The 13,055-nt window shown below is 35.6% G+C and overlaps 1 protein-coding gene across 5 annotated transcripts in view; it reads left to right on the top strand.

Annotated features, from left to right (window-relative positions):
• The window catches only part of ptpro (protein tyrosine phosphatase receptor type O), a 70,953-nt gene that overhangs the window by 46,269 nt on the left and 11,629 nt on the right, over positions 1-13,055 (top strand). For 2 of the 5 annotated variants that reach the window (XM_042403046.1, XM_042403047.1), the window contains exons 16-21: positions 1,426-1,494; positions 4,136-4,219; positions 9,095-9,130; positions 9,582-9,663; positions 10,488-10,578; positions 11,401-11,477. In XM_042403046.1, coding sequence (XP_042258980.1) covers positions 1,426-1,494; positions 4,136-4,219; positions 9,095-9,130; positions 9,582-9,663; positions 10,488-10,578; positions 11,401-11,477 — 439 coding nt within the window. The remainder of the gene's footprint in view (positions 1-1,425; positions 1,495-4,135; positions 4,220-9,094; positions 9,131-9,581; positions 9,664-10,487; positions 10,579-11,400; positions 11,478-13,055) is intronic. The other 3 variants (XM_042403049.1, XM_042403048.1, XM_042403051.1) reach the window with 3 other exon arrangements.

Below are 13,055 nucleotides of genomic sequence, written 5' to 3'. Positions count from 1 at the left end.
TTTAAGTATAAATTATGAATCTGTTAAAGAGTAACTAGTCCGTCCTCCCAGCGGATTTAAAACATGCAGCGACTGTAGGGGGCGTGGCCTCGTGACGCCGGGGGTCAGGGGTCACCGACAGACCACCGACTGACCACCGCTCAGTGTAGCGTGAACAACGACGTCGAGCTGGTGGTTAAAAAAGAAAAGAAGCTCATTCAGGCTGTTTGTAGAAGTTTCTGTGAGTGTGTGAGTGTGTGAGTGTGTGTGTGTGTGTGTGTGAGTGTGTGTGTGTGTGTGTGAGTGTGTGTGTGTGTGTGTGTGTGTGTGTGTGTGTTCAGAGCTGATTTAAAATAGTAGATGATTCGTTGAACCAGTTTCAATCTATAAAATGCAGATTTTTTTTAAATAAATTTGGTGTAAATGTCAATATTAACACCAGCGTTGATGTTTTCTATCACGGTTCAGGACCTCGTTAAATAAAAAAAAAATATGAAAAAATTGTGAGATAATAAGTCAGAAGTGTTGTTTACGTTATAATTATTAGGAAGCAAATCAAATTAATGAACTCTTGAAGGGGATAATTATATGGATGTAAAACTGCAATTTTCATGCAATTAAGTTTAAATAAAACATTTTTATGGAAGCCAGAAAAAAATCAAACCAAATAAATAAAATACTAAATGGAAAAATATGAGATCAAAACTTCAAGTCAAATTGATGATACTGAGTTAAAACGACTTATTATCTCATAATTATATATTATGTAGTGCAATCTTTTAATTTTTTATTATATTAAACTATTATCTCACCGGTTTGAGTCATAAACTTGACAGTTTTTATCTCACACAATTAGTTTTATTTGTCTTATTTTATTCATTATTATTGTTATATTTATTTATTATATTTACTTATTATTATATTCTTAACTTTTCACTGATTATTATTATTATTATTATTATTATTATTATTTATTTATTTTAATTTATGGCAGAAATGAGTGGGCGATGGGGGTCTAGAGGTGAGAGAGGCGAGCTTGTGAGCGGAGGGTCGCTGGTTCAGTCCCTCATCACCACCACTGAGGGGCCCGTTGAGTGAGGCCCTCAGGTCAGGCTGTGGTTGAACTGGGCAACTTCCAGATGTGAAAAACAGAACGTTGCTCTCAGTTAATGTCATCTGAATAAATAAAGAACTGTTCTTTATCAATAAAATTGCTTAACGTGGTTTTTGAGCTTTTATGGGTTTTTTTTTTATGCAAGTCAATAAACTCTTATCATCACATCATGCTCAGTTTCCAGTAACATTACAGCTCACTTCCTTTATTTACTGACTAGTCAGCAAATATTTTTGACTTCCCCAAACTGCTCTCTACTGTTTCTTTCACCACTTTTTTTTTTTTTTTTTTTTTTTACCACATGTGCTTTTTTTTTCTCTTTTCTGTTTCAGAGAGTGCGGCGCAGAGACTTTTGTCAATTTTGCTTCGTTTGAACGAGACGGGAAGCTTCCTTACAACTGGTAGGATCCTCCTCTGTTTCCTTCGTCTTTAAAGTCACAATGAAATGTTTAAACGACATCATGAAGTCCAATTTGAATCCTGAGAAGTTGAAAAGCTAGAAAGCACTTCACAGCCCGAACATTTTAGCAGTTTTGGAGATCCGGTTAGTAACCACACGTCCTCAGTTTTGGATGTGAAAGTCAGTCGCTGCGAACACCCTCAAAACACCCAATCAGAGGCAGATTAGCAGCCCGGCGGGGGGATGAGGAGGCAGATTAGGGATTTTGAACATGTAGCTCTTTGCTTACCAACAGATTTAAGCTCGTCTGCTTTAAGCAGCGCGAGACGAGGAGGAGGAGGATGATGATGATGAGCTCATCCCCCCCCCCCGCCTGCTTTGTTTGGACCAGCTGAAATGGGATGTTTGATGATAATGAAAGCTCAGGATTTCCCTTAATCTCAGATTAAAGGGACAAAAATGTTGCTTTTGGTGTCAGTTGTGTTAAATTTTGCAAAACAAGAAAAACACCATTTATTCTTTAAAATCAGACCGACGAGGCTAAAACGCCCACGATCGGTCCAACACGTGTTCTTTTATGACAAACTCTCAGATTTGGAAAAAAAAAAATTGTGATTAATATAACAGCCGAAAGACGGTCAGTTAAGGCAGAACCTCAGCTTCCATCTGCTGTTGTATTTGACCTTCCATCACTAAACGCACATGTCCATCAGAGTGTCTTCTTCTTCTTAATGTGATGGTGGAGTTGTGTTTATGCTTCGACTGCATGTCAGCAGACCTCGCTGTTTGATGTGTTTACAGCAGTGTGGATGTGATGTCAACACGGATGCAGATAAACGTGATTATTTAGTATAAAACAGGGTTCTCGCTGCACGTCCTGGCAAACATCAGATCATGTTGAGTCTTTTATATTTAATAACCAACATTTAGATTTTCTGCATTAACAAAAGATCAAAAGATGTCGATTCTGTAACTTTTTCTTAAAGGATTAGTTCAACATTTTGGGAAATACGACTCAGCTGCTGGTTTTAGCTTCATATTTATTGTACAGAATGAAGAGACGTATCAATCTGCACATCTGCCTTTCTGCAAGAAATCCAATAAGCGTTCTTCACTTTTAGATAATCGGCCTCTTGCAAGCATCATGTTATTTGGGATGCATGAAACAGACAGAAAAGGTAGTGAAGATACGGTAGCCTAGATGTGCCAAATGTGAAAAAAAACAACTGCTGCTTTCTGGAGAGTAAATTCATGTTGACGTTGTTGAAAAACCTCTAAATGCTACATTAAGTGGTAAGTTTCATTCACAAAAAATGTCACCAAAAGCTTCTGCAAGAGACGTTTATAAAAAAATTAAAAAAAATCTGCAGAAAATCCCTGAAGCAGCTGCTGGATGAAGTTATCACATCAGTCACTGAACAGTTAAGTAATGACAATAAAACCACTCAAAGGAAAGAATAACATGGTCAACAATTATATGTTCTGTACAGTTTGATTCTTATTAAAACTACATTGAAAGTGTCCTTGAGTCTGGGAGGATGATTATCTTTAAGTCAGTTTGGGACATTTCTATGGAACACCAACATTTTTTGTTAAATGGAAATAATGATGTAAAAACAAAAACTTCTTTGGTTTTACACACATATTAACAAAAACAAAGTCAGAGTCAAATTTGGTTTCTTTATATTGCTGCTTATCAACCACATGTCAATAATACATCTCCATCTAATTACCAATATGACAAAATTTCTTATTGGTTTTTTTTTGTTTTCTTTATTTATGCAAAACATCAAAACAGTCCAAATCACAAAGCACCGGAGCTGAAACAATTACTAGAAGAGAGTTTAGATTCATCAAAATTAATCAACAAGAATTTTGACAAAAAGTCTCCAGTGGTTCCAGTTTCTCAAACGCTGCTGTTGTATTAATTAATTGAAAACAGACAGATAAGAAATTTAAATACATCATCAGAAATGTTACAAAAACCTGAAATACAACAGCATGTAAATCCAAGAAGATAACATGAACATGGTGGGGAGGGATACACATCATCTCAGTTAGATGACTGTTTTTTTGTATTTATATACAGATGTTTCTTGATACTAATGAGGTTGTGAGACTAAAGTTTTGTGTGTAAGGAAGACAAATAAAGACTGAAGTTTTCACATTTATCTGCATCAGTGGAGACATGACCTGAGCAGCACAAATGTTGAGATCATCCATCTGATCAGGTTCATAGAGGTGGCGTCACACGGTCTGACGTCACTGCCAAGTGACAAAATGTGGACTGTTTATACATGATGAGGGGCCTGGCTGAGTGTTGCATTGTGGGACGTGCTGGGAGGACGCAGTGATGTCACAGGCTCAGGCTGGAGGTTGTTAAATGAGACAGAGCGGCCATTGACGTCCGGCAGCGAACAGACTCCTGTTGTCCTCCAGAGAGACAACGGGACACTTTCTGAACGGCTGCATGATGCATTAACTCTGTGTTCAGCACTAATGTGAAGCTCTCGACGCTCTGTGCCTCTTTACTAATGGAGCACCATGTTCTGTCCCCAACCTATCACCCCCTGGTGTCTGTTTTTTTTTTATTTTTTCTTGTTTGTGTTTTTATTTTTGTTTTTTATTTGAACCCCCTTCAGGCGAAGAAGCCTCTTTGCCTTCCTTACCCTACTGCCATCCTGCCTTTGGACTGACTATCTTTTGGCTTTTTATATTAATCCTTGGTAAGTAAGCACTTGCTGGCCAAAAACACTGCACTTCAGGGGCATGTCTTAGCAGAGTCACAGCCCACAGTATTGATCAGAGACATTGTTTTACACTCCATTACCGTTAAAGGAGAACTCTGGTGTTGCTCTATATTTCTCTTACTGTCAACAAATCCCACGAAAAAGACCAAAAAACAACAATACGTTTACATATGTGGTGTACCTCAAGGCGTGATTCTGGGTCCTATTCTTTTCTCCATTTACATGTTTCCTGTTGGTCACATTATACATAATATATCTTTTCATTTTTATGCAGATGATACACAATTGTATCTTCCTGTTTATCCTAATGATGCTAGTTGTCTTATCCTTGTCAAATTATTTCTTTGATGAGGGTAAGAGTGAGATAATTGCATTTTTGCCCAAATTTTAATTTTTGTCAACAAATCCCATGAAAAGACCAAAAACAACAATACCAGTGTTTACCAGTGTGGTGTACCACAAGGTGCAGTTTTTCCATTTTATCAAATTATAAGTAAACATGATGTATCTTTTAATTTTTATGCAAATGATACACAATTATATCTCCCTGTCCATCCTAATGATGTTAGTAGTCTGGTTGCCCTCAAGTAGAGTGAGATAATTGCATTTTACCCCAATATGTTCCATTAAAATACCCAAATTAAATATATTCTCCTTCCCTACTCTGTGTCTCATCTACTAATGACAGAAATCTTTAAAAACACCTCACAAATATATAGTTTCATTTTAATAAAAGGCTCATTAATTTCCTAAAAAAAAGGATGAAAGCAGGCATTTTTGGGAATTATTTTCAGCGTTGGATTAATGCACTAGAGCTGAAACAAATACTGAAGTTATCGATTATTTGAGAGTTGAGATTAGTAGTTGAGGACAGAATTAATCAACAAAAGAATTTTGATGATCCATTGTGTATCATTACTGCTTTCCTGTTTTCTTTGATTGAAAACAGTTGGAAATTTGAATATGTCAACTTTGACTATCAGAAATTTTAAGGGGAATTTTTCACAATTTTCTGATATTGAATTAAAATATGGAAGGAAGCTGGGCACAAAATTGAGTTAGTCAAAGGCATTAGGTTTAATATTATAATCTATAGTACCTCTCTGAAGGTACAAACTCTATAAATCCATCATTAACATTAAAACCAGACATATTAAAATGACCATACTACATTACTCCTGGGCAGGTATGGCCAATAATTAATTTATTAACTCATGCAAAACATAAAGACCACTAAAAATAAAACAGTTATGTGGTAAGTCATATTTTTAAAAATTATAGTGTTTGATGATAACTGCAAAGTTCTATATTGAAAATATTTTCAATACATAGTATTTTTAAGTTAATTATACACTCTATTTAGACTCCTACAACAGTTGAAAGTTCATAAAAAATAGAATTAGTATTTATCTCACTCCATTTATACCAAGATTCACTTTTTCAGGATGAATATCTTGCCAGACTTGTGGGTTTTATGATCTATACCTACAAACAATATTAGTCAAAATGGTTAATTAAGGTTTTTTTTTTCAGTGAGTACCCATACTCAGTGAACATGTCAATTAATGTTATATTACTTAACATTAAATCTGGTGTTCCACAAGAGTCAGTTTTAGGGCCCTTTGTTTTTCCATTTATTTCCATAAATGATATGCCTAATGTTTGCAAGCTGGCATATTTCTGACACTAGAATCTTTTAAAATATCTTAAACATTTATATATTTGTTTTCTGAGTTATGCCCAAATAGTTTTTATGTAGATAAAATGTGCTTTTAGAGAGAGCCACTTCAACATGATTCCTTGGAGTGATTAAATCATCTTAACGGTTTATCTGGTGTTCCACGAGGCTCAATTTTAGAGTCCTTGTTTTTCTTAATTTACATAAATTATCTTTTGTAAACTGGAATCTTTTTAAATCATTTGGGCCTAAAGACCACTTCAACATATTTCCTTGGAGTAATGTCACCTAGCAAGGAATTAACTAATCTTAATTTAATCTGGTGCTCCACAAGGTTTCAATTTTAGGGCCCTTGTTGTTCTTAATTTTTTTTTTTGTTCCAATGCTCCAGTGAGCATTTCTGCCAGCAGGACAGTCTATATGGGATTTTACAATATTTCACAATAAACTACAGTGTGTGTTCATGGTGAGGAAGGAACATGTCACCCAGTGTAACGGTGTGACTCATTGTTGTTTTTAATAGTTTTTGGACACTATGGAGGTCTACAGCACACAGGAATAAGATATATCCAGCTTTGGATACACACACAATATTTGTCAGGAGATCAGTTCATTGTTGGTTTTTGTCTTTTCATGGGATTTGCTGACACAATGAAGAATAAAGAACATCACCAGACTTTTCCTTTAACACCTGAACACTGCACTTTCAACTAAAACTGAATTTAAAGTCCAGTTTGATTCACGGGGGAAACCGGAAGTCAGCAGATGATTTTTCTTACATGGTGAACTTTGTCTTGCAATGCTGTGTCTGTGGTTGAACTCTCAAAAGTCGCAGCGAGTGTGTATCTACTAACATGTTGGATGTAGCATGATGCTAACTGTTGATGCTAACTATTGCTTTGCTCTGTGTTTGCTGTCTGCATGCCGTCTGTCTTTCTGTGTGGATTTTCACGTTAGAAGTAGACTGTCAGTATTTGGTGCTGCTTTTAGTGTAGTTACTGTATGTTCTGTTTATTCTGTTAGACTGTAGATGTTTAAGTGCATGTTGCTGGTGAAAGATACACTCGCTCATTGTGTTACCGAGCTGCTCAAATCTGGGAGGACATTTTGGGATTTGGGATGCTGTAACGCAGTCAGAGAGTGAGTCTTTAAAGAACCAGATTTGACTCTGTAATGTGAATCCAGAAGCATGAAGTGTAAAATATAAAGTGCTGTAAATGTAAAAATGCTGCATGTTTGATATGGAGGTGTCTGCATAAAGCAGGTAACAGTTTCAGATGAAAGACAAATTCCTGAGCATGATGTTTTTATTATAATGTGATGAGATGAGTAATTGTAAAGCTCTGTTTCCTGGGTTTAGATCGATGGATGGGTTTTACGCACTGGCCTGTCATTGAAGTTTGTGGCTGCAAATATTAAAATTAAATAATGTATACAAATTGAAATTTGATTTTCTATTTGTGTGCACGACAAAATTATTTTTTTTAAGTAATTTCTAATTTTCAAACACTCCCACGTTTAAAATGCACAATTACCGCAAAAATTAAAATCAAAAGTTATTGGCGAATATTTTTCTGTGTATTTCAAAGCACAATACTGCCGTAACAAACTGAACCTGAATGTGAAATGGACTCTTTATTTTTTAACTGGTCGACGATGTCCAACCAAAACTTGAAAATGAAATTGCAAACTGGATTTTTGCATTTGAATTTAAATTATGTCTCGATTTTAGGTTGTTGCTAATGAAAATAAGAATTTTCATAATGGTTGGACTCTCCCTGACCTCATTCGTGAAATCTGACAGTCAACGGTTATGAAAGCGCCATTCTGACCATTCTGAACATGGAAAAAGGCCTTTTTCACTGCATTTTCAATTGAAACTAGCTGAAATTAAGGAAATAATTTAAATTCAAATGCACAAGTCCAGTTACAATTAAATACAATATAAAATTGTAATTTTTATGTTATTATACATTGGCACACAAATAGAAATGGAAATTTTAATTTGATTATGTGATTTTACTTTTTAAAACTGGCATCCATAGACTGACATAGACCTTATTAAATTTGATCTGATGACCAAGTTACCTGGGTACAATGTTCGTTCATATAATTAATTCAGATTTTTTTTTTTTTTTTAAATTGATGCTTGACTATGTGTAGGCTGTCACCTCAATTAAATCTGGAAAAATTAATATTTTCCAACAGAGTTGTGAAGTCAGAGGAGATATTTCGGATGTCCAGTAGACGATGTTAAGTGACTCACATTTGGAGCTCTTCCAGTTTGTTATCGACATGGAACTCTCCCTGTTAGATCATCAGAGCAAAACATGAACAACTGAGTTAGAAAATATCTGGTTCATGAGTAAAAAGTTGAAGCTACAAGACTTGTGGACATAAAAACTACGACTCCCAAGATGCATTTCGGGCACCACTAACAGCAAGGTGCAGATTAAATCAATTAACTTTTGGATTATTGGTTAATTTTGGATGAATTTGGCAACCATGGTGACATTTTGCTCTCAAAATCCAACAGTGAAACATTTTTAATTAATTACTGCTCTGATTCACAACTCTGACTGGCTTCTTCTCCATGGCAACAGCAGCTGAGGCTCATGGGTGTTGTATTATTTAGAGCCTTCTGCAAAAATGATGGACAAAAACCTGATTTCTCGGAAACAAAGATGAAATAATTCAAACTGGCGTTCAGAGCATTAACTTAAATGATGGTTACATTATCCAGGAGAGTCCTGAGATTCTATGTTGAGTAATATTAAGAACAATTTTAAAGAAAACCTTTAAATGGGACCACAGAATAAGGAAAAACACTTCACAACTCTATTAAGTTCCCAGTGATTGTGTTAATTAAAATTTAAAAGACATTTAAACTCTTTTATAATTTTTAAAAAATGAGTAAAACAGCTAATATTTCAGAGTTTCTGCTGTCAAAATTAAACATTTTGAATTGCCAGTAAATTTAGTCCGTAACTATAAATATGTCACAATCATTAAAGGCTTTAAAAACCCACATCGGTCAAGTCCTACTATACTGATACTGGTCTGCAGAGGTGGAGGAGAACAGTTGAGTTAGTATGATACAGTATATAACATGTAATGCAGTCAGTCTGTAGTGAGTGGACGGTGGTGAGATCACACATGTCTGTATTTTATAGGAGCAAGACAGCTTTAAAGAAACGGAAGCTAACAAGGTAACACAACTAAACAACATCGTCTCTCAGTGTGTGATGTGGGCTTCTTATAGTGTCGATTCATTTATTTTACGTGTGGTTTTTTTTTGTGTGTGTGTGTGTGTGTGTGTGTGTGTGCTGCATGTAATAAAAGCTGCCATCACATTCATAACAGCCTTCAGCCAACAGAGAAAATGCAGCAGATTAAAGTGAAACTGCAGGCTGTTAAACCTTCAGTCAGGAGGAAACTCAACCTGCAGAGGACAAGACAATCTAATGGGTTAATCCTCTGTTTAATTTAATTGTAATCTGCCTATTAGAGTTTAATATTTCCTGTCTTCAAGTGGCAATGTTTGTGTAGTTGATGGTAAAGATGTCAGATTGAGATTTTTAAAGTAGAAACATGTTGACATGTTGCATCTCTCCTTCTGCTTTCAGTATGTGAACTATATTTATTTCTTTATCGTTACAGTCCTGTGCAGCTGGACGACTTTGACGCCTACTTCAAAGAAATGAGCAAAGACTCAGCCTACAAGTTCTCCCTGCAGTTTGAGGTATGTCAAGTTAAATCAGATCCCAAAAGCATCTTAAGGACAATGAGATCATAACACCGTACCGTTTGTTTGTCAGTGTTTGTATTTATTGATTCATTGATTTTATTTCCCCGCCCACCGTAGCAGGTGAGGGGAATCTGCCTGTAGAGAAACAGGTCGATCCGAGAGCCCATCAGTCTATATAGATAATCTAAGCACAAAGGTCCACTTACTAGCATTGGAGCTTTCAACCATATCTCACAGTCTTCATTCAGTGAATAAATAAAGCTTTATTTATTCATTGAATGAAGTCTGTAAGTGGACCTTTGTGTCCATCAAATATTGATTCCCAAGGTCAAGGATGAACATTCATAGTAATACAGACACTATTCAGAACATATAAACTGCTCATAAACCAAAGTATTAAGACGTTGAGCAGATGATGTCACCAGGTGAAGTCAGAGGATCACCAACGTCAGCAGGATTCATCCATTCATCCATCCGAGTGGAGCGATGAGGAGGAGACTGTAACCTTCCTCAAATGAACACATGAAACAAACAGAAATGTCATATTTCCATCATGTTTTCCATTGTTTGAGCTTTGACTGACGCTCTTTTAATGACCTCATTGTGTCTTCTTCTTCTGCAACGGTTTAATGGCACCGACTGAATTAGCGCCACCTGCTGTTTATCTGCTGATATTCACACAACATTCACTAGATTTTATACTGAACATTTTTTTTGGAAATTCAGTTAAAACATGAGACACATTGGATGAAACGTACGACTTGAGTCGCATGTTTGTGTTCAAACTGAATTTTGAACTCTTTAATTCATGTTTTCAGGAACTGAAGAGTGTCGGACTTGATCTTTCCCATGATGCAGCAGACCTGCCCGTCAACAGGCCGAAGAACCGATACACCAACATCCTCCCCTGTGAGTCACTGACAGCAAGGCATTATGGGCGAAAGAGGCACATAAATACAACAACATAAAAAAACAGAACCATGTTTTGTTTTATTTTTTGTAGTAAGGAAGGTGAAAATGATCAACCTACTCTCTGATTATTACAAGAATGAATTTGAGAATTAAATCTGAAGTTGCAAAAAGTCAGATCATGTATTTTTATGTATAACTATACATAAATCTAATGAACATTTGTAAAGAAACACTGTCTCATAATCGCTAACAAACCTCTTGCAAATATTGACTTTCTGATATTTAATGAGCGCTCATGAAACCATCTTGCAACTCTCACTGTTTCCTCCCAAGAAGAGTAAATCTGTGTGATAAAACCATGTTGGTATCTTCAGAAAACAAAATGGGAAAAGAAAATTTAAAAGACAAATGAATCATTAATATCGTCATTAAATCATTAATATAAATAAGAAATAATAAGGGTCCAACAACAGATCCTTGTGGTACGCCACAAAATAGTGTAAATAACTAAGTATCCTGTCAATCTTTCATCAAGGTTGGACTCTGAATTATTAAAGTTACAAAAACCAATTAGGCGTATCAAATAGGTGCAAGGTTTGTTAGTATTTTGAGACGTAGAGAAAAGTAAATTTGTCAGATGTCTTCAAATATTCACATCACAGAGTTATCAACGAATTATTAGAGCAGCAGCCGCAGATCATGTTGCTCACGTGTTCGGTTTGAAGTTGTGATAAAGCCGTGAGACTCGGAGCAGTTTGGAAATATGAAGAAATGAAACAGTTTGATGATTAACTGAGAAATCTTTAAATCTTCCTGCAGACGACTTCAGTCGAGTGAAACTGATCTCGATGCACAACGACGAAGGTTCAGACTACATCAACGCCAACTACATACCTGTGAGTAACTGCATGTCCGTGTTAGTGTGTTGTTTTTTATTTAATTTATAACTTTTATTTAAACGGCACGATCTCAACATTGAAATCTGTTTTAAAAGAGTTCTGGTCAAATAGCAGCAAGAATAACAACTTAAACACAAATAAGGAAAGATAATAAGAAAAGTCACACTGACTGAAGGGTTCTAACTAAAAATGATTAAAAATAGCACCAAATGTACATAAAAACCCTAAAAGCTTTTAAAAATCTGACACTACTTCAAACACGTTATAAGTAGTATAATGATAAATTATACTAAAAATATTGAAAGCTAAAAACAAATTACACTAGAAGAACTTTTATTAAAATAATATTTTAGCATTAACTTAATACACATATACTGAATATTAATTTCAGATATGTTTAAGTCTTTTATGATTTATTGGCTCCACACTTTAAATTGTCATCCAAACAGAATTTCTATATTTAATTTAGTTTTTAGTGTTTTTTACTTGAGTGTATTACTCTATAATAGATAATTAACCAGATACTACATTACTTTAATGCACATAAAGCACATTAATATACATTTGCCTGGGTATTGTACTCTGCAGAGCTTTGATAGTTTTGATTTATTGTATAGTTTCTGCTACTCACTAATGTTACAAATTACATTTCCAGACTATGTAGTAAATGGAAACCAGTTTCAGCCACGAGTCCTTTCGTCCTTCTTGAAATGAAAGAATGAAAATCAGGAAGAAAAGTTGGAAGAAACAGTTACAGTGAACTTCCTCAAAACAAACCTGCATTTATTCTCAATTCAGTCAGGAGAGACACAGTGAAAGAAGTAAAGATAATAGTTTATTTTAACAGATGATGTAGTGTAATTAAGTCTTGGTCAGGAAAGACTTTGGCGCTCAGATTCTACAGGGAGAGTTTTTAATCGAGGGGCAAGATAAACCCCCCCCGTGGAGTCAAGACTCTGGTGGTGCTGATGACTACTGCTGACACTGATGAGGCTGATGAATCTGATGAATCTGCAAAGACTAGGCGGTGATAGGGAGCTAGTGACACGCACATAACAGCAGCATGAACGCACTAATGGCAGTGAGAGAGAGAAAAGTTTTTATAAAGACAGCAGCAGGATGATAGGCTAACCATAGAAGCGTGTCGCTGTGCTATTGGATAGATGAGAACAGCTGGTGTCTCAAATTAACAACCGCAGATAATGACAGCAATGGAAATTAAAGCTGCAAGCAGTGTTGGTCGGGACCTCGCACTCTGGCCCGTCAGGATCAGATCATTTTGCTTTTTAAAAATGAGGGATATTTCTTACAAGTGTGGTGTGCTTTTATTTTGAAAGTGTGATTGACATGTGTGCTGTCAGGTGTGTAGAGACAATAAGTAACTGCAGCTGGACACAGAAAAATACTCATATATTTGAATGGAGAGTGTGAGTGAACCCACACCTTTTTGAACATTTACTGCTTCCACATAGTTTTAGATACAAACTTCATTTGAACTTTAAATGAGTCACGAGACTTTGACCTACAAATCTTGAATTTACATGTTTTTTCTATCTTTTATTGTTTTTGAGATAT

This window comes from Thunnus maccoyii, chromosome 23 (genome assembly GCF_910596095.1).
Source record: "Thunnus maccoyii chromosome 23, fThuMac1.1, whole genome shotgun sequence".
Classification (NCBI taxonomy): Eukaryota; Metazoa; Chordata; class Actinopteri; order Scombriformes; family Scombridae; genus Thunnus; species Thunnus maccoyii.
This window is presented reverse-complemented; position numbering and strand designations above follow the sequence as displayed.